Consider the following 22,712-nt stretch of genomic DNA (forward strand, 5'->3'; position numbering starts at 1 on the left):
CTAGAAAAACTAACTAACATGACTACAAACTTGACTATTGTAGATGATTATCTGTTAACCTATATTTCTTAATTATACATTACATTTTTAAATGAATACACAATCACAACACCTCAATCAATAGCAGAAATATGCATATAACAAGATTGACCTTAAATTTATATCAATAAAGCAAGATCCATACCAATGCAAATTCATCTCTATATCATATCCCCCTTTAACTGTAAAACATGTACATTATTTACAATATTTGGGAATATGGGCGCAGTTTTTAATCAGGTCTTTCATGGTATATCCTGTGTGCTAGGTTCATGTCAGTCAGCAGTTGAGTGAAGTAATTTTTCGAGGGTGTTTATGGCAACCTTTCAGGAGACTTTGGTCCATGAAACCATATTGGCGTAGAAGCAATCCAGAGGTTCTCATCTTGTGAAAACAACAGAAGCTCTTTTCCAAAGCACCATATCCTTAAACCCAAATTCTGAAGTCAAAATACCTTTATAATATACATGCTGGTTTAGCTTAGCAGCCCATATTATAAAAGGATTAGGAAAGGTTATGATGTTGCCTCAGCTGGGGATGAATTTAAGGTTCTGCCCACTAGAGGAACTTGGAATGGAGTAGAGTTGCCTCAGAAATGCATTTTTTTCTAGAACCTTGGTTTTCCATGACTCTCCAGAAGAGCATGCTTTAATTTCTTGTGTTGCCAATTGCTAATGTTGTCATGTGTTGTGGATTTGCTGTCATGTTATTGGTGTTGAGGTGCAGAGTATTCCCATGGAGCAAGTGTGGGTGTCATACCCCAACAACAGTGGAGAAACCCACAATTCAGAAGACTGAGTAACTGGCCCAGGGTTGCGAAGCTGGGAATGAGCAGAGCTTAGATTTGAAGCTAGCATTTTCCAGTTCCTGTACCACAAACGTTTTAACATACATTGGGAGCAGTGGTGGTTCTGGGGAGATAGTTCAATGGTTTAAGTGCTTTCCAGGCAAGCACAGGAACCTGATATCACATCTCTGGTACCCATATAACAAGCCATCTGTGCTAATGTGCACCTGTAGTCCCAGCACTGAGAGGCAGAGACAGGAGGACCCAAAGGATTTTCCCTGCCGGCTGTTTTGGTCAACTGGGAAGCTCTAGGTTTAGTGAGAGACTTTGTCTCAAAAAAATAAATAAATAAAGTGGAGAATGGTGAAGGAAGATTTTCAAAGTTGATCCCTGGCTGCACATGTGTGTGCATTCTCACAGTATACACAGACTGGTTCCTCATTGAAGCACACAAATAATAAAGTGACTAGATCTGTGTAACCATCAATCATTGCATGAGAATAGAACATTGCCTCGGAAGCTCCTAGTGCATCTCCCAGTTTTTAATCCATTATCCACTTCAAAGTTACTCGCTGTACTTCTGTTCCCATAAGTTGATTTTTACGTGTTTTAATAACTTACTTTATTGGAGCTATAGATCACAACTCTACAGGCTCTCCCCTTTTCTTTATATAGCAAAACTCACTTGTGTTACTTGTAGTGATGACTGAAGGATTATCATTGCCGTGTGGTGGTGTTTATTGTATGATCCCATATAACTGACCTTCTTATATTGGAAGTTTGGGTGTTTCCAGTTTTATCTTAAGGTAGATCATTTCCCATCTAGTAGCTGTACAAGTTTCCATTCCCACCAGTGGTGGAAGATTTTCCCCTTGCTCCACATCCTTGCTATCATGAGCTGTCACTTGTGCTAGTGCTCTTAGTCATTATTGTAGGTGTAAGATGAAATCTCAGAGTCATTTCGATTTGCTTTTACCAGATGACTAAGAATGTTGACTTTTTCTTTAAGTGTATCTCAGCCATTTGAGTTTACTATTTTGAGGATTCTCTTTTTCCATATGTATCCCATATTTTAATTGGGTTGTTTGTTTTCTTGATAAACCAGTTTTTGAGTTCTTTATATATTTTGGATATTAACCCTCTGCTGGATGGGTAGCTGCTAAAAGTATTTTGCCATTCTGTAGTCTGCCACTTTGTCCTATTGATGGTGTGCTATGCTGTGACGAAGCCTCTCAGTTTCATGAGGATCCGTTTATTAATTGCTGATCTTCCTGTGATTTAAATTCTTACTTATTTTTAATAATTTGATTTATGAATATTCAATTTAGAATAAATGTATAAATGGTCTGTATTATATATATATATATTTTCTGTATACTTTTCATATTAAGAGTATTGTAATTTCAAGAGGGACATAATGGTACATTTACATGTAATTCTAGCTCTTCACAGATAAAGTCAGGAGTGTCTGGAGTTCAAAGCCAATCTGGGCTACATAATCTGATTATGTTTTAAAATAAAAATAATAAACAAATGATGAATTTTTAGGGATAGAAAACTGTCTATCAAGTTTTTAGTAATTTCTTTTTAACATTTTTATCTTTCTGAGAATCTCACCCATGATAGTGTAACTACACTGTTTTGACCCATTCCTCTTTTTCTGCTCCACTCCTCCCACGTCCCTCAATTCCTCTTGTGTGTGTGTGTGAGAGAGAGAGAGGGGGGGGGGAGCGCTAGTGTGTGTGTCCCATAGAGTCCACTTCATGTTATTCATCCACATGGTTTTAGGACTGACCACTTGGCATTGGGTAGTCTATCATTTTTTTCTCTTTCTCAGCAGCTGTTTATTGCCTGTAACTTCTCATCTAGGACTGGGTTGTGTCAAATGGTGTCATCATTGAGCAGGTTTTATTTAGGCAGCCATATCATTATCATTTCTTGGGTACAACTTTCCTTTCACATCTAAAAGGCTCTACCTAGCAGCATATTCTGGTCTTCTGGCTTCTGCAATCTTTCAAATCATTTTTTCATGAACTTTCTAAGCTATAGGTATAGAGATTGCATTACAGATGTACTAAATTTGGAGCTTCTTTGGCGAGAGGGTAGGATCTACACTTATCTGTGGAAGAAGAGTAAGTATTGAACATGCAATGAGAAATAATTTTGCTCTAGGTAAATGGTAGTAGTGAGTTCCCATCTAGTGTATATGGCCTCTCTGCCATGTTTAGTTGGCTAGGTTTACAGAACCAGTCAAAATTACCTCCCACTGATATGGCCTTAAGTCTAAGTAGACAACTGTTTGCTACCCCTGTATATAAGTGCCGTTATTAAACCCTTGAGGGTGACTATGTTGACATGCTGGTTAGTGTTGCAAAAAGGAGCAGTGGGCTGCATTCCCGCCAGGATCCTGGGTAGCTTACCCCCAAAATAATTACATGGAAACTGTATTCTTTTAAACACTGCCTGGCCCATTATCTCCAGCCTCTTATAGGCTAATTCTTACATCTTGACTAACCCATATCTAATAATCTGTATGTCACCACGAGGTCATGGCTTACTGGGAAAGATTCAGCATGTCTGACCTGGTGGCTGGTTCCATGGCATCTGCCTTATTGCCTTCTTCCCAGCATTCTGTTCTGTCTACTCCACCCACCTATGTTCTGACCTATCAGGCCAAGCAGTTTCTTTATTAACCAATGAGAGTAACATATAGACAGATGACCCTCCTACATCAGGTCAGCATTGTGATTCATAGGCTTTTAGCTTCGTACACCAGAATGTTAAACATGTTTAAGGTAGATTTAAACGTTTGATATCCCACGTTGGCACGTTTTGATGATGGGGTGTAGACTTCCTGGAGAAAGTCTACTGGGAGTGGACTTTGAGAGTTTATAGCCTTACCCAGCTCTAGTTTTCTCCGTGCTTCAAGGCTGCGATTACAGATGCGATCTCTCAGTCTCTTGCTCGCACTGCCTGCTGCCACATTCCTTCTAACCCATAGAACCATAAGCCAAATGCACTCTTCTATGATTTGCCTTGGTCATGGTGCTTAATCACAATGGAAGAGTAGTTGGTACACAGAGCTAGGACTGGAGACCTGCTGGTGACAACAGTGGGCAAGGTTCTTGGTGGGGCTGGAAGTGGGAATGCGAGGACAGAGCAGAATCGTATGGATCTGGAACTTTGTGTCTGTTTCTCATTTCTTAACATCATTTGTCTCTGGGGTGTGTGTGTGTGTATGCGTGCTTGTGATGAAAATGATAATTTACATGGTAATTATTCAACAGCTTCATGCTGTTCATTTACAGAATGATGTACAAAATAACCTTTTATTAATTTTAGATTTATTTTGTTGACAGTTCTTAAATATCAATAAACAAAATAGGTTTTTCTTCCTTTCTTCATGCTTATCTTTAGTGAATGCTTTTCATTTCTATTAGTTTTTTCAAAAAATGGCTTTTAAAACATTGCTTTCTGATGAACATATATTTTATGCTTTAAAATATTTAAATACATTGATTTACGCTCTTGTATTTTTATTATTTTAAAAGCTTTTTTTTTTCATTTCCACACCAACCACAGTTTCTGCTCCATCCTCTTCTCCTGCACCCCACCTTCCCCCCACCCAAACCCCCATTTACTCCTCAAAAAGGATAAGGCTTCCCATGGGGACTCAACAAAGTCTGGCATATCATGTTAAAGCAGGACCAAGCTCCACTTCCCTGTACTGAGGCTGAGCAAGGTATCCCCCACAACATAAGGAATAGGCTCCAAAAAGCCAGCTCATGCTCTAAGGATAAATTCTGGTTCCATTGCCTGTCGTCCCAAAGTCTGCCCAAGCCACAGAACATTAATAGTTCCCTTAATGCCTATGCTAAGTGTTCTGTTCAGAAAGTCTTTTCGTGTGCCAATGATTAAAGACTACTCCCTACTTCCTCTTCTATCATGTTCAGTGTATCTGGCCTTATGTTGAGGTTTTGATCCATTTGGAGTAGAGTTTTGTGCAAGGTGATAGATATGGATCTATTTGCATTCCTCCACATGCAGTCATGCATGCAGCTTGACCAAAACTGCTTGTTGGAGATGCTGCCTTTTTCCTGTGTTTGTGTGTGTGTGTGTGTGTGTGTGTGTGTGTGTGTGTGTGTGTGTAAGCAGTTATGTCCATAGGTGTGTGAATTTATGTCTGGGTCTTCAAGTAGATTCCATTGATCAATGTTTCTGTTTTTGTGCCAATACCATGCTGTTTTTATTGCTATAACTCTGTAGTGCAGCTTGAGGTCAGGTGTGAGGACATCTTCAGCAGCCCCTTTATTCAGGATTATTTTAGGTATTGTGGAGGTTTTGTGTCTCCACATGAAGCTGAAAATTGTCCTTTTAAGATCTATGTTGTATAGGTTGGGATTCTGATGGGGACTGCACTGAATCTGCAGATTGCTTTTGGTAGGATGGCCATGTTTACTGTATGGATTCTACTAATCCATGAGGATGGGAGAGCTTTCCATCTTCTGATATCTTCTCCAGCTTCTTTCTTCATTCTCCATGGTGAATGTTTTGATAGTTATGTTGAAGGGATTTCTTTTCTGATCTAGTCTCTTTGGTGTTCTATGTATTTCTTGTGCATTGATAGGCATCTCCTTCTTCAGCTTAAGGAAATTTTCTTCTGTGATTTTTGTTGAAAATATTTTCTGTTTTTTTTCCCTCTTTTCTCTATTCCTATTATACTTAGATTTGGTCTTTCCATATTGTTCCAGATTTCCTGGATGTTTTGTACCAGAGTGATTTTTTAGATTTAACATCTTCTTTGACTGAGGTATCCATTTTTTTCAAAGCTCTGTGCTTTTTTCCATGGTTTAATGTGTGACCAGTTTTCATGAAAGTAGGTGAACACTCAAAAAAGTGTGTTCTTAGAACGTACTAAACGAAGACTGTCAAAATATCAGTTGAATCTAGAATTTGTCAACTTCTGCTTTGAATTTTGTGCTCATTTTATAGACTTTGATAGTGCCTTCCTAGGTGCATGCCTATTTAGCGTGTTGACGGATCCCTGGTGCTATCACCAGGAAACAGCCCCAGTTCTCGTCAGCAGGTCAGTCGTATCACCCGTCTTCCCATTTCCTACCCCATTCCTTTGAAGCATCTGCTTCATGCATAGCATGCCTGGTGGTTTTCCTTCGCTATCAGTTTGACAATTCTGGGTAACCTTCTGTCTCATCTTGTCATTGTCTTGAATTAGTTAAACATATATTTTATTACACTATATTAGTATTTTATTTAAACATTCTCTGATTAATCTTGTAGGAAATGCTCTAAATTATAGCGTGCCTCATTCACTTATGAATGTTTCACGTTAGACTTTTATCAATTTCTGGACCTTCTATTATGTTGACTGCATTTATCTTCCATCTCCATGTCTTGGCTGTTTCATGTATTTATTATGTGTTTTATGCCCCACAAGGTATCACTCTTTTATAAAGGCCATCCTCCTTTAGTCACCCCCACACTCACTTCCTTTGTGGCTCTGCCTTCCCTGTAATATTTGCTGGATCTCATCTGGGATCACATCCCTTCGGTCTGGAGTTATCCACTATTAGGAATCTGTTTCTAGTGGAAAAATATTTTGAAAATGTGCTCATTTTGTTTTCAGTTTTGAAGGCTGTTTTCAGAGTAAAGATATTGAAATGGGCTCTGTGGAACACTTTGGAGATTTCCTATTGTGCTCTGACTTCCATTATTTCTGCTGAGGAGTGGATTAGTCCTCATGTTGGTTATTTGAAGGTTATGTGTCTCTTGTCTCTTATCTTGCTGCTTTATTAACTCTTCTGTTTGTATTTTGTTTTCAACAATTTAACTATGGTGGGCTTAGATATAATTTTTAAAAGATTTTTATACATAAGTAGTATTGTGTGTCTATGTGTGTGTGATGTGTGTGTGATTTGTGTATGATGTGTGTATGGTGTATGTGTGATGTAGGTGTGTGTGTGTGATTTGTGTATTGTGTGATGTGTTTATGTGTGATGTGTGTGTCACATTTGTATATATATATATATATGATGTGTGTATGTGTGTGATGTGTGTGTCACGTTTGTATGTATATGATGTGTGTGTGATGTGTGTGTGTGATGTGTGTGTGTGATATGTATGTGATGTGAATATGTGTGTATGTGTGTGTGATGTGTATATGTGTAGGATGTATGTGAATGTGGGTGCAGCATGAATGTGAAGGTCAGAAGACAGCTTTCAGGACTCATTTCTCCGTTTCCACCTTGAGTTGCTGGAATTAAACTCAGCACTTTTAGCCACTGAACCATCCATCTGATACCATACACATAATTTTAATTATATTTGGTCTGGAGTTTATAGTACATCTTTTCTATGCTTGGTATCTTTTAATTGATTTAATGGCAGTATCAAATATAATTGATGTAGGTGACTGTTGGCTAGTTGTATGTCGTCTAGACGCAAAGTAGATTGGGAAAAGGGAAACTCAATGAAGAAAATGCTCTCACCAGCTTGATTGTGGGCAAGCTTGTGGTGCATTTTCTCAATTAGTGATTGGTACTGGAGGCCTAGCTCACTGAGAACAGAGTCATCCCCCAGTAGGCAGTCCCGGGTTGTGAGAGAGAGAGCAGGCTGAGCACGCCATGAGGAAACAGCCTGTCACCAGCAGTCTTCCAGTCAGCGCTTCAGCTCCTGCCTCCAGCTTCCTGCCCTGACATCCTTGAATGATGGGCGACAAGTTATAAGATAAAATAAGCCCTTTCCTTCCTAGTTGATTTTGATCATTTTTTATCACAACAATAGGCATTCTAAGAGTTTTCATGTCTATTATAAAACTACCTGAGCTAAACAGCGTAAAGGAGGAAAGGTTGGTTTTGTTCAATGTGTAAGACGTTTTAGTCTGTGCCCAGCTGATTCTCTTCTGAGCATTCAGTGAGATCAAACAGAATGGCAGGAAGGCTACATCCTCCATTTCCTGTCTTCAATGAAGTGGAAAGCTTTGCTGCAATGAGAGACCCTTCCTGTGGAGTCCTTGTTCTGTTAGCTCGCCTTAGTAGTCTCAACAGCTGGATCTGTCTTCTGTCATCCATTTGTTTATCTGTATGTCTGTCTATCAATTTTCTATCATCTTTTGTTGTTGCTTTGTGGGACAAGAGAAAGTTGTGCTGATAATTAACCGGTGTACATTGAAGTGAAAAGTTCCTATTCTTGAGTGTGTTTGCTGTTTGTGTTTGTGTGTATATCCAAGTAGAAACCAGAAGCTGGTGTTAGGTGTCTACCTTAGTCACTCTCTACTTCTATGATTGATTCAGAGACAGGGCTTTTTTTGAACCTGGAGCTCATCAATTCATCTAGGCTGGCTGACCAGTGAGCTGCAGGGTTCCGCCTGTCTCCCCACCCCCTCACTGTGGTTAAGGACACATGCCACACCACATGACTTTTACCTGATTAGTGGGATCTGAACTCAGGTCTCTTTGATTTGCACCCTAAACCCTTTGCCTGCAGAGCCACCTCTCCATTCTGTTTATATTCTTGATGCCTGCTACATGTGTCCTGTGTAAGTATTTGAAAAAGAAGTTGTCCAGTGCAGTTGGCACAAATCCAAGCATCCTGGGAGTAGAAAGGAAGCATCGTGTGCCATCTGCATCCACTAAGGACACTGGAGGCTTTTTTTTTTTTGGTTGATGAATATGGTATGAGTAGCTTGAGGTGAAGAGAAACTAAGCAACACTGAAGGAGAAAACATGTTCCTCTTTTTAAGGTAAAGCTGACAGAACTAGGAGACAATAATAGTAACCTACTTCATTAAAGGATTTGTTCAAGAAAAGACCTATATTGTAAAAAACAACAACAAATAGTATATTTTAGAATATTGATTTCCTCTATAGGTAAAGGGTATTTCATAGCAGTTCTGTAGAATGTAAACAGAAGTCAATATGTAGATAAATAATTTAAAATTATTTTTTGAAACACTGGCTCAAAGATAATTGTTTACTGCTAGATGTTTGTGAACTTTCAAATTTTCTTAAACTCGGGGCATTTTAATGTGTTCCTAAAAATGTATGTTAGGAGACTGAGGTTTGTGGGCACTGAAGAAACAATACTGGAATGCTACATGGGCATTGAAAGTTCATTGGTGCTTGAGCCTTTGAACACAGTTCCTATCTAGCACGTGAGCCGAAAAGGATGCCTAGCTAAAGTATGCTCTCGGTATATACCAGCTGGGGGGATTTTTATGCTTGTGAATAAAGGAGAGTTCAGGCCAGACTGAAACATTCAGTCGTTTTTTTTTTTTTTTTTTTCCTAGCAGGGTTAGTTTTGTAATATAGTGCAGGATGAGCTGCAAGGAAAAGTCCCAAGAAGCTGAAATCTCAGAAGAGAAAGCTGTTAACTTTGTCCAGAGCTGTAACTTGTTCTTAGATGGTGGTGACATCATTGCCTCCTGAAGATTAAAAGGACAGCAGTGGTTCTTTTGTAACATAATCAACATAGCTAGATGCTCATTAGTAGATGAATGGATAATAAGAATTATATTAAATATATAACAATTATATATATTAGAATATTCCTCAGCTTTCAAGAAAGATGAAATCACAAACTTAGAAGAAAATGCAAGGGCTTGTTGTACAATATTAAGCAAGGTCGCTCAATCCCCCAAAGAAAATTAACTTGCACATTCTCCCTCATTCATGGACCAGGCTATAAAGTATTCATGTATATATGTAAATGTACTATGTGTGGTCACAATGAAGCATTTAGGTGACAAGGAAGAAGGGAATGCAGATAAAGGACACATGAGCTATGGAAGAGACTATAAAGCTAATTGTTTCTCTAGTTTCATTTCTCACTTGGTTTTTCTTAGTGGATACATGCATATAAATGTAATTGCTACTGAAGGCATAAAATCCTACATGAAGATCCAGGGCTTCAGAATGACCCTTCTCACTGTTCATACATGAAGACCCAGGGCTTCAGAATGACCCTTCTCACTGTTCATACATGAAGACCCAGGGCTTCAGAATGACTCTTCTCACTGTTCATATGTGAAGATCCAGGGCTTCAGAATGGCCTTTCTCACTGTTACATGAAGACCCAGGGCTTCCGCATGGCCCTTGTTACTGTCCGTAAGTTCACTGAGATGGACAGATTTTGGGTTTGGGCAGGAGCCTGCTTGAGTGCATACTTTATTCTAGCTGTGTGGTACTTGTATAAAACAAGCATTTTTTTTTACATTTAAAATAGAACTGACAAGGTTCTATGATGGTTTAGATGGAAGAGGAGGGAGTTCTTAAGGTGGCCCCTGGGTTTGGCTGTCTCTATGGATGGGGAAACACGTAGATGGTGGTGACATCATTGCCTCCTGAAGATTAAAAGGACAGCAGTGGTTCTTTTGTAACATAATCAACATAGCTAGATGCTCATTAGTAGCTACGTAGGAGATCATCATGAGTGAAGTTACTCATTTTAGGAAGACTTAGATTGTGTTTGAAAATCATTTGTATAGAAAAAGGTTGCTAGTTTCAAAATTAAAAAAAATAAAGTACCGTTAAACGGCATTTGAATGAATGATGTAGAAAAAGCGGTTAAAATCCCAGCGACAGCAAATAGACTACATAAAAGCTCTGACAGCTCGGGGAGCAGCTTTTCCTCTAGATCGATACTTTGTATCATCTACGACAGAGTATGCTAATTAAATCATTTGAAACACATGGCAGTTGAGGAACTGTTTTGATCTGTTGCTTTTCCAACAGAAGGCAGAGGATTTTAGGATTGTCAATAAGTAAGACTTGAATCTGAGCAGTGCAGGAGTGTGGCTCTGGACACAAAGTTTTTGTCCAGGCTAGACATGCCTCGGAAAAAAAAAATACCAAGCAAATCCAGACTTGCACCCCACCCCATGTCAATCAAACCTAAGGAGGGGCTGCCTTTAACCCTGGAAGAGGAAGTGGGACAGACGGAAGTGTCATAGACGGCAGGTTCACAGGCTCGGATTTAAAGTCTATGGAGGAGTGAATTTCTTCCTACCTCTCCTCTGCTTCTTCATAAAATGTGGGAATTGTAGCTATTTTATAGGATATAGGATTAAATAAGATATAAAAGAACACTACCCCTGCACTGTATGTGCATGTGTGCAGCAAAGAAGGGATACATACGTGCACCCAGGAAGGGTACTGCTTTGTAATCTCACAAATGCAACTTCTTCCTGTTTTCTAGATCTGCTCCCATATGACAGCTGCATGGCATGGGAATTTTCCATTGAGAGGATTATAAATGATAATAATAATTATAATTATATCATAATAATATTATGATATCATAATAACTACCAGTGAAATATTCCAGATATTTTTAAGGGTTTGATGCATGATATATGGTTATTCTATAGGTGCAGTTTTTGATGAGATCAAGAAACAAATGTCTCTGCAAAACAATTTATAAGCTTGTAGATCATAATATCAAAACCCAGAATGACATGAATTATTCATGCTTTTCATTACTTCTGTTATTGCCCCACAGTGAGAAGAAGCTCATCACAGATGCCCTCAATAAGAACCAGTTTCTGAAGAGGCTGGACCCCCAGCAGATCAAAGACATGGTGGAATGCATGTACGGGAGGAGCTACCCACAGGGCAGTTACATCATCAAGCAAGGAGAGCCGGGCAACCACATCTTTGTACTGGCAGGTGAGTTCCACACATTTTTTTTTTTGAGGTCTCATATGAAATGTTTTAGCTGATTTGGGTCTTTTAAAAACTTAATTAAAATTTATTTTATATTCCGGCAGCAGTTTCTCCTCCCTCCTCTCTTTTCAAACCATTCCTCTTCTGTTTCTGTTCAGAAAGGGGCAGGCCTCCCATGAGTATCAGCAAAGCTTGGTGGCATATCAAGTGGTAAGACTAAGCACTTCCCTTTGTATTCAGGCTGGGCAAGGCAATCTAGGATGATGAAGAGCCAGCCAAAGCACTGGGGACAGGAATTGCCAGGAGTCCCACAAGTAGACCAAGCTACACAACTGTCACATATATGTTGAGGGCTTAGGTCAGTTCCATGCAGGATCCCTGGTTGTTGCTTCAGACTCCGTGAGTTCTTATGAGCCAGGTTAGGTGACTCTGTGGGTTTGTGATGTCCTTAACTCCTCTGGCTCCTACAATCCTCGCCCCCTCTCTTCAGGAGGATTCCCTGAGGTCTGCCTAATGTTTGGCTGTGAGTCTCCTCATCAATGTCCATCAGTTACTGGATGAAGGCTCTCTAAGGGCAACGGGGGTAGTCACCAATCTGATGACAGGAGATGGCCAGTTACGTATCCATTATTGCTAGGATCTAAGCGGGGGTCATCCTTACAGATTTGTGGGAGTTTCCCTTGCACAGTTTTCTACCCTACCCTGAAATGCCCCCTCCCTTTCCAGTCATCTCTTTCAGTACTCTCCCCTTCCACCCATCCCCCAACTCAATCCCTCAAGTTCCCACCCCCACCCATCCCCACCCCAACCAGGAGATCTCTTCTATTTCCCCTTCCTGGAGAGATTCATGAGTCCTACCTTGGATCCTCCTTGTTCCCTAGCCTCTCTGAGTCTGTGTATTGTAGCAAGATTATCCTTTACCTTATAGCTAATAGCCACTTATAAGTGATTACATACTATGTTTGCCTTACTGGGTATTGGTTACCTCACTCAGGATGATTTTTTTTTTCTAGTTTCATCCTTTTGTTTTAAATTTCCTGATGTCATTGGTTTTAACAGTAGAATAGTCCTCCATCGTGTAAATCACCACATTTTCTTTATCCATTCTTTTGTTGAGGGGCATCTAGGTTATTTCCAGGTTCTGGCTATTGCAAATAAAGCTGTTATAAACATAGTTGAACAAGTGTCCTTGTGGTACGATTGAGCATCCTTTGGGTATATGTCCAAGATTTGTATAGCTGGGTCTTGAGTTAGATTGAGTCCCAATTTTCTGAGAATCCACCATATTGATTTCCAAACTAGATGTACAAGTTTACACTCCCACCAGCAATGAAGGAGTGTCCCCCTTACTCTACATCCTCTCCAGCATAAGCTATCACTTGTGTTTTTTATCTTAGCCATTCTTACAGGTATAAGATGGAATCTCATAATCGTTTTGATTTTCATTTCCCTGATGGCTAAGGATGATGAACATTGTGTGTGTGTGTGTTTCTATGCTATTAATTTTCTTCTGCTGAGAATTCTGTTTTGGGTCTGTATCCTAATTTTTAATTGGACTATTTGGTATTTTGATGCCTAATTTCATAAGTTCTTTATATATTTTGGAGATCAGCCTTCACTCAGATGTGGGGTTGTTGGGGATCTTTTCCCACTCTGTAAGCTACTGTTTTGTCTATTGACAGTGTCTTTTCCATTACAGAAGTTCAAATTTTAGAGGAATAGGTGACCCACAGGTAATACTTTCTTCTTATAACCTTTTTTCAAGACTGTTTCACATCTGTTTTGGCAACACAACAGCTTTCTGACAGGAAAAAATAGGTCATTAAATCAACAAATATTTATGGAACCTGCTAAGAGAGGACAAGCACCTCACTCGAGTCCATCTTATTCCTTGTCAGTAATTCTCATCAAAGTCTTGGCTAGAGACATTACTGCAGCCTTTGAGATGCACAGCCCACATGGAAGTGAAAATTAGTTGGTTTCTTATTTGAATTAATTATGGTAACATTTAAGGACTGAATTGCCTGGCTTAATTATCTGCCTGAGCAAATTAATTTGATAATTAAAACTCTCTCCTTTATAAAATACAGCATGAATATCAAATAGTATAGCATAGTTATCTTAAACTCTTGATATTCCATATAATCCTTCAGTATTCAAATCCCATGAGCTATAACCAATTAAGAAAAGAACCTTGACATGAACTAAGATTCAGGATATCAACAGGATCACTCTGCTAAGTGGTTCTGATGGAGTTAGAATTAGCTGTGATAAGAAGTCATTGAACTGCATATCTAATCTGTGGAATTTAGAATCAAGAGAAAAGATATTTTTCTTCCTAGAATATAGTTCTGTCCTAGCAAACATCTTTGTTTCTCTTGTCTGGCACTCATAACGAATGGTTTCTGGGACAATATCAGCTCTTATATCAGGTTTGTTGAATTGAGTGGATGACATAGTGACCTAAGCTGTTTGGGAGTAGGAGAAAGAAAGGCTGACATGGCTTCCCCAATTTTTCTTCCTTCAAAATTTAGATATTTTTGCTTACGATTTTTTTTTAGACAAAGTTTCATTTAAAGATGAAAGAAAAGAGGGTTTCCAGGGCAAAGCAACCGTAGGAAGTGTGCTCAGTGCTCTGTTTTCTCTGCCCCAGCTTTGCGTAGGTTTAGATGTGCACCTGAATGGGAGGTTCAGCCGCAGAGGACCATGGGATAACTTTTCCAAGGTTACACTGTCAACAACTGATGCAAGCCAGTTGTAGAACTAGGTAACTTGACCTGGCAGTCAGGGCGCCATGGCTCTGACAAGTTTTCCTTCCCTCACTGAAACAGCTGTGCAGGGTTTTTAAGAAACACTGATTGTTGGACTTCTGGTAAGGGAGAAATGGTTACATTTTTCATAGGGCAGAATGAATATTGTTCGTATTTACATAACGGTTAACCAGTGCTCTCTATTGTTTTAAGTTACTTACCTGTATTAACACGTAATTCTCATGTTTACATGGAACTCATGTGACTCTCTCCACCTTCCATGATGAAAAACTGCTGATTGTGAGTCAATGACTGAGTCCTTCACTCACTCTGATAGAATCAGCTTCCTAAGTAGCTAAACTGAATGCCTTGTTTGATTTCTGGTTATTTTTTCTCTGTGAAACCCAGGTAGATTTTGATGATTTGTGTTTCTCTTAAATGCTACTTGACAGAGGGTAGACTAGAGGTGTTCCAAGGAGAGAAGTTGCTATCGTCCATCCCAATGTGGACCACTTTTGGGGAACTGGCAATTTTGTACAACTGTACCCGTACTGCCTCTGTGAAAGGTAAGAAGAAAGAAGCTGCGGGGTCACTACAATATCTAAAATTGTCTCCTAACCAAGCTGGTGGCGTTCTTCCCTATATACTTTTATTCATAAAAACATAATTGTATTAAAAAGATTTATAATTGAGCTTTGATATGAATAAATCAGGTTAAGAAGAACTTTCTCCAGGGTGGGGATTGACTTTCAGGCAGCAGTGTGTAAGCATCGTCAAAAGACACTCATTCACATCCTTGTGCATACAAGGCTTTTAACTTCCAGGTACCTGCTTATGAACTCTTTAGTATCTGGCTTGGCTTCAGGCTGGCCAACATGACTTAGGAACACATCCTATGGATGTGGTGTGTAACTGGAAATGGCAAACAATTTGAATGTCATCCTACCCAAAACAATCCTGGTACCCTCTTCCAAAACCTGGCAGATTTCAAAACTGAAGTGATATAAAATTATCCACTCTTTCATTATTTCCTTTCATTTGCATGTTTAAACAATACATTCCCAGTGGATATATAATCACTGGCTAACATTTTGAGGGTTTTCTTTTTCTGATGCTAAACACTATTGTATTATTTTCTCAAATTTTCTAAAGCTATTACCAATGTTAAAACGTGGGCGCTCGACAGAGAGGTATTCCAGAACATTATGAGGAGAACAGCCCAAGCCAGGGATGAGGAGTACAGAAATTTCCTCAGAAGGTGAGAGTAACCATGTGACAGAAGTGGACAGGTCGATATTTTTCAGCGTAAGTTTCCCCAATTCAAGCAGTTTCTATATAATTGAAGCAAGCAGCAAAAGATTTCCCTTGCAGCAAATCGCAGCAGATACCAAAATTATATTTGTTCATGCATGGAGTTATTTTCTTTCTATTCCTTTTATTTCTGTATCGAAGGAGCGAGCCATAGCATAAAAGATCTAAAAATTCATCTGAGTTTGCTCACCAGGCTTTGAAAAGCATTTATGGTCTGAGAGAGTCCAGCAAAGACTAATTCTTTTAAAGACAAATTTAATTACTATTATGGTGTTTTATTTATTTATTTGTGTGTGTGCGTATGTGTGTGTGTGTGTGCAGGTGTATGCACTTACATGTCCCTGTTACCTACCTCTGGAAACGTTGATTTTTAAAAAGACAGCAAAGTAATGTTAATAATCAAAGAATTTGTCACCAATAATTTCCATGTCCCCATAGGTTCAGTATTTACTTAAATTGCAACGATTTAGATGAAAATCTGATCCTTCATTTTGAATAGAACAATTAGCCCAGGCTCTAAGAGACATTGAGAAGTGGAGAAAAACATTTTTCCAAATATTAGTCGCTTAGAAAACCAACCACAATGTGTATGGGGTTCCTCCTAGAGTGGGATTATCCCCATTGTAGGATCTTGATACCTTCGTTTTTGCATCTGTGGCAAATGTCTGGAATAGTATAGTGCATATGAATGATTTCCAATTGTCAAGAAATTCTGTTTATTTATGGGTTCTCAGTTATTTAAATGCTTATTTTGAAAAAACTGGCGGGCACCACATTATATTAGTAAGTGAATATAAAACTTTAGTGACTGTATGCAATGTTGTTTTTCAAAACATAATTCATTAAAGGTTGGTTGTTGTGTTGCATGCCTGTATTCCCAGGGCAGAGGATCATGAGTTCAGGGGTAACCTGGACTACATAGTGAGACTTTATCTCAAAACTTTTCCTAATTAAAAAACAGATAATTGATTTGAGGTTTCTTTTTAATTTCAAAGTGTTTCCTTGCTGAAGAACTTACCTGAAGATAAACTAACCAAGATCATTGACTGCTTGGAAGTGGTAAGGAATTTTCAAGTAAATATTATTAGAAGACATTAGAATCTAATCATATTATTAGTACTATAAATAAATAAAGAGGAAAAGATAGTAGAACACTAACCTACAGAGGCCAGGAGGAGGTTTTGATTGTGAGAACTCTTTGACCCACTCACCCTGAATTAAGGGACCAGCAAGGGTTAGATAGCCTTGGAACTTGCGAAAAGAAATTGGATTTGCATGGGTAAGATGAAATTTGATTTACATATTTTAATCTTTTTAGTACATTTTATACAACTAATCTGCCTTACTCAAGAGGCCTTTGATTTTCTCCAATTAACATCACAATCCCTGCAGAATTTTCACAATATAAAGGAATCAGCGAGGCATAATTAGAAAACAGGGTACAGAAAGGGCATGCTGAGGCTGTGGGGGAGGTGTCTGGAGCCCGACCATGCAGCATTCTGTACTCATTCTGCGCCACGGAAACACATTGGAAGAGATTGCAATCGAGCGCTTTACCTCTTTCAATATCTAGAGGCACAGAGCAGATTGGAGCGTGTTCCAAAGCTTATTCCTGGCATCCCCAGATGGCTGTTTTTACGCCATGTTGTCAAGCCTTATTGTGAATAATGCTTTTATAATGTACCTTGGGTTTTAATGATACTCAGTTTATGCAAAAGCTCTTCAGATTTCAGAGATTACAATTCAGAGCAAATAGCCTATCTCCCTTTCTTGGGGGTCCATTTCATTGAAACCAAAATGACTTTTCTGAAGTTGAGAGGAGGTAGGGATTGGTGGCAGTATCGCAGCTGGATGTGACACCGTGCAGAGCTGCTCTCGGTTGTTCTGATTGACAGGGGCCCCACCTGCTCTGATTGATGATAGATTCATGCCCCTGTCAATCATACCAATGTAAACTCCTATGTGCTGAGAAGGAAGCAGTGACCATTTTATCCTAACTAAATGATGTCAGTGATGTTTAAACATATAGTCATGAAGCATTCAATAGTTTATCAAGGACAGGCTATGGGGACACCATGCCTTGCCTCCTGTCCCCTGGGGCTTTGGGTGTGACATCAGCTTCAACAAGCCTCTGTTGTCTGTATCCTTTTGGGATTTTCCCAATGTAACATAAACCAACCACAGATGTTACAAATTAATAATTCATCCTAATTTCTCAGGGTGTTTTTCTTTTCAGGTCAGAGAAAATATATGCATATTTTTGTTGTTGTTGTTAAACAAAGAAATCTGTTTTTAATATTACTAATAGTGGGGAGTCACCATACAGGAATTCTATGCCGACAGCAAATATGTGAACTTGATGTCATTGAAAAAAAAAATGGTCAGTTAGACATTTTGATAGTGGCCATAGGCAACAGCTACAGAATATGCTCATGGATTTCTCAAATTATTAATTTGAGTATTAGTTAGCAGGCAATTCAAGTTTGTAAGCTTCGTCTTTTAAAACACCCAGCAAAGCATGATTACATCTCAGTCTCTGCAGACTGCGGTGCCGGTTATAATGGCTTCTTTATTCTACCTGGCAAACAAGTGTTTCTCTGTAATGTGTGAAAATTCTCGGATGTGGAAGTGATTAGCAACGGAGTAACGGGATCTGTTTAGTTCTAAGAAAAACACATAATTTCCCAGCAAAACTTGACTCCTGACCCATCCACGGGGTCCCCACCACAGTCGGTCCCACCCCAGTGTGGGTAGGTATGACCAAGCACCTACTGAGTTCTCAGAGCCCGTGTCCCGAGACCCACAGTCTTCCAGAAAATAGAAGGTATTTGAAATGCTGCTTGGCAGAGAAGCCTTTTGGAGTGGCATTTCATTTGTATTTTAATTAATTATGCTTGCTTGAAGAAGAGAAAAGTAAAAGAGCTACACTGGCCAGCCTTGCAGACCAGGTAGCAATGACACACACCTTTAATCCCAGTAGCCACACCAGCTTTGCCTTTGAAACCAGGCAGAAGTCATGCACACCCTTAACCTCAGAACTAAAGAGGAATATAAAACGGAAGGAGACGGCTCTTAGTCTCAGTCTCCCCCAGAGGTTCCTGGAGGCAGGATCACCACTTTGGACTTAGGTCGAGGTTAGAGCCAGAGGCTGACCGCCTTGCTTTTCTGGTCTTCAGTCAGGCTTTATTTATTAAAACTCAAATAAATGCCACTACAGCCTTCTTCCCTTTTTTTCTTTGTATATGGGGAGAAAAGGGCAGAGAGAAGGGTTGAGAGTCCTTGTTTCTCTTCCGGTTCATCACCCCCACCACACGTACACAGACATGCACACACACACACACACACACACACACACACACGCACACGCACACACACCCAAACACAAGTGCATGAGCACCAAGCAGTGGATTCTGTGAGGTTCCAAAGACACTCAGGACAAATGGCTAACTCTGCGGCCTATTACTATGCCAAAGCACACTGGCCACCAGGTCTGCTCAGTACCCAGCTCCTCTCTGCTTTTCCCACCCAGCTCTCTACACTAAAACGTTGTAGCCAGAGGTTGGGTCTCCCTGCCCCCAGCTTTCCTTTCCTATATAACCCTGCCATTTCAGCAACTTATTCTCATTCTTTGCTCTCACTCTTTCTCCTCCACTCTTGGCTCCCTGGTCCCCTCTTTTGCCCCTCTTTCTTCTCCCCCACCCCACACCGGCTCTTAGGCCTGTTCCGTCTGCTGGTCATGTTTAGTGTATGCTCTGAACTCTTCCAGATGCCTCTGGCTGTGCTCTCCCTCGTGTCTGCAACAAAACTCTTTTCCTCAACCGTACCTTGGACAGTCAGGTCCTCCTTTCTCATTCAGATCCTATGTATTTAAGACCCAGACTGCCACATACCAACACCAAGTGTTTGACTCTGGGAGTCCAGTTTTTCCATCAGTTTTCTTGAACTCAGGTCTCCCAGAGCCTTCAGTTTGAAGGCTGCCATCTTCTGGAAGCCTCTGCTCACCTTCTGAGCAGAACAGGAGTAGGGATAATGGCGCCCAGTCATGGCTGTGCTTTAGGACTTAGCTAATGACAGCCGTAAGGCAGGATGCAGGTTTGGAGTAGTGGTCACAATGGATGATATTGAAAATTCTAATGTGGCTCGTGTCCCTGGGCAATCATAAAACAGGAAGACAGGTGACGCAAGACAGGTGTCTTGTGTCTATGCAGGCAACAGGGAAAAGCGTGGAATTTGTGTTCTGAGTTACAGACAGAGATTAAGCAGGAAGTTGCCTGTTGGGGCAAAGCTCTGGAACCTGACCCGGTGGCTCTCAGTTCTGCTACCCTGACGTCCACCTTTGCGCCTTCCACGGAGCTCCAGCTGTGGCGGGGTGTGAGAGGCACGGGAATGTAAATGTCTGTGTCCTTCTTCTGAAGCGGTGCCAATAGAACGCCAGGTTCCCAGGTACCCACCATACTCACCAAATCAGAAGCTGGTAGAGAACCTCAATTCCATTGTTTCAAGATTTCACAAATGGGATTCTTAACCTCACTACAGTTTGAGAAGCACCAGGGCAGGGGGTGAAAAGGGATTAAAAACATGTTTTGTGGAATGGGCCACGGACTACCTTTTCATTTCAGAGAGTACCACTTTAAATCATGTTTTTCAAAATCTAGTCTCTCTGTGCATGCTATATGTAGTTCAGGTGAGTATGTGGGAATATATGCATGTGTGTATGCATGTGATGTATGAAGGGATCAGAGGACAATGGTGGGTGTCTTTCCTCAGACACCTTTGCTTTTTAACAGGGTCTCACACTGGTCAGAACTTACTGACTAGACTAATGTGGCTGGTCAGTGATCCCTAGGAATCCATTTGTCCTTACCTCCCTCATGCTGGAATTTTAACCAAGTGCTCCCATATCCAGCTTTCAAAAATATGGATGATGGGGATCAAACTCAGGGACTCCTGCCTGTAAGACAGTCACCTTACCGACTGAACCATCTCCCCAGCTCTATGAGCAGATCTTTGAACAATGAACTGGGATTCATAGTCACAGAATGAATCACACATGTGTCTTCTATGGATGCGTGTGCATGTATATGTATCGCATCTGGTCAGTCAGCAATACATTGTACAATGAAAATTCGTAGCACAAGTTCTAGATTTTGAGGAAGTCTGTGATTATTTTTGCGTTTACTCCATCACTCTGTAGTTGCTTCCCGGTTCTTACGTGTTCTACGTAGGAACTCAATTTACTGCCTTTGCTTCATCAGCACAAATTGGTGTCTTGGTAACAGTGAGAAATTGTATCTGTAGGGGTGGGTGTCCATTAACACCGTTTTCTTCTACTCTTGTCTCATTCTGTTCTGAAATTGATTTCTTTATTTTTATTTTTTTTCACATATTCTGTATCCATCTTCAGACTTCTAGACATGTTCCTTTAAAAATTCCTTTTCGGGCCATGGGTAGTAGTAGATCACTACTCGTTCAGGAAACCAATTTAATAAAACAGCTTTTGCAAACTCAAAGTAGAAGTGTAGGTATGATTTTAAGTATCTATCTATGTGTGTGTACTTTTATGGGTATATCAAGTATCCATGTAAAGCAAACCATCTCCTACAGGATAGAGTCCATGACTTCTCGGTCTTCTAAGGGACCCAGTGATGTAACTGCAGGACAGTCACTGTTTGCATTTCTCTTTTTGGTTGCGGTGTCTGCCCTGGCCTGACTGCTTACATTCCTCAGTTGGCAAATACTGGGCAGTCTAGCATCATAGCCAGCACTCACCACTATATATTTTTGGTCTGACCTATTTCCACAGCCTTTCCTCATCTATGAGCTACTGTCCACACACCGGGAGATATTATTTGCCTTCCTTCTGAGGTTTTAGGTGACAAAGAATCATCCCTGGGTTGGTTCTACTGGGGAAGCTGCCCATTAAGGCATAATAAGACCCTTTCTCAATGTCCCTTTTCAAGCTTGTCCCCTTTCAACTTAGCTGGTTAGCAGGAATCAAAGCCACACCTCTGCACATATAAGGGGTTTTGTCATGGTTGAAGAGCAGTCTGTTGGCCCCTCAGAAACTTCCCATGTCATGTCTGCTCCATGTGGGTGTTGAGGACTGAGGATGGAGTCGGGACAAGAGACATAAAGATGAGTTCCTCAGGCATGGGCTATCTGATAGGACATTGCAGCTGAACTCAACTAGTGGTTCAGAAGGAAGACACCTTGGGTTGTAGGGTTGTGCATCCTTAAGTGTCACAGTAAAGAAAACCTAGCTGCTCGACTCTGACCTTGGGCTGCCTGGTCCCCAGAGGCAGGAAGCTAATCAAAGGGTGTTGCTTAAAGTCTCTAGGTTTGTGTCTGATTGTTTTAGCATCTACAGAAAACTAGTGAATTTCTCTAACTTTGAAGGGAATGTTCTTAGTTGAGGTATTCTTTTGAAAAAAAAAATCCCATGTAGAGCAGGGCTTTGAATCTGGTTCTTCTGGTTTCATGTGTCTTTCTAAGAAATGTTGAAATGTCTTATTAAGATATAAAACGCTAGGAAAATTAAAGCTGTGTTCATTGATATGGGGAATAATATTCAGTCTATAAATATTTATTCTATTATACTTTAATCATTTTTCCTAAATGATCAGAAAGTTATTGAAAGGCAAACACATTGAAGTAGTTAAGTTTAGAATTTATTTTCCAGTCTAAAAGAAACAAATAAGGGAAATTATGTTGTCAGTTTTGCCATTTAAAAAAAATTAAACAAAGCCACTTTGTTAATATAAATAAGAAATCCATTTTAGTTCTCTGACTTGAGACAACATATTAAGGCCATACAGGGTAGTATCTGGATGTGCTAAGGTACCAGCTTGCTCCTTTGCTCTGGTGAGTGGATCCATTACTTCTGCTCAAGAATTCTCAAATCATACAACTGTGTATGAAAGACAGAAAAATTAATCGAAGAAAGAAATAAATGATCATTTGCACTTTCATGAGGATAAATCAACAGTAAACCCAGTGCACATGTAGGTTCTGGTGTCTCTGGGACCTTTCGTGTTGAGGGTTCTGTAGAACTAACGAACTACCTGTTCTGTATACGGACTCCCTTTAGGTCTCATTGCTGCACAAAGGAAAATCGAGGATGCTGGTCCTCATACTCACTGGGAGTGT

At 40.0% G+C, this 22,712-nt stretch overlaps 1 protein-coding gene across 1 annotated transcript in view; it reads left to right on the plus strand.

Moving 5' to 3' along the window:
• Prkg2 (protein kinase cGMP-dependent 2) overlaps positions 1-22,712 on the plus strand; it is a 98,612-nt gene that overhangs the window by 25,272 nt on the left and 50,628 nt on the right. The window contains exons 3-6 of the mRNA XM_085691593.2: positions 11,342-11,508; positions 14,708-14,821; positions 15,408-15,513; positions 16,562-16,625. Of these exons, the coding sequence (XP_085547719.2) occupies positions 11,342-11,508; positions 14,708-14,821; positions 15,408-15,513; positions 16,562-16,625 (451 nt within the window). The remainder of the gene's footprint in view (positions 1-11,341; positions 11,509-14,707; positions 14,822-15,407; positions 15,514-16,561; positions 16,626-22,712) is intronic.

The sequence above is a fragment of the Myodes glareolus genome, chromosome 8 (assembly GCF_982192425.1).
Source record: "Myodes glareolus chromosome 8, mMyoGla1.1, whole genome shotgun sequence".
NCBI classification, from domain to species: Eukaryota; Metazoa; Chordata; class Mammalia; order Rodentia; family Cricetidae; genus Myodes; species Myodes glareolus.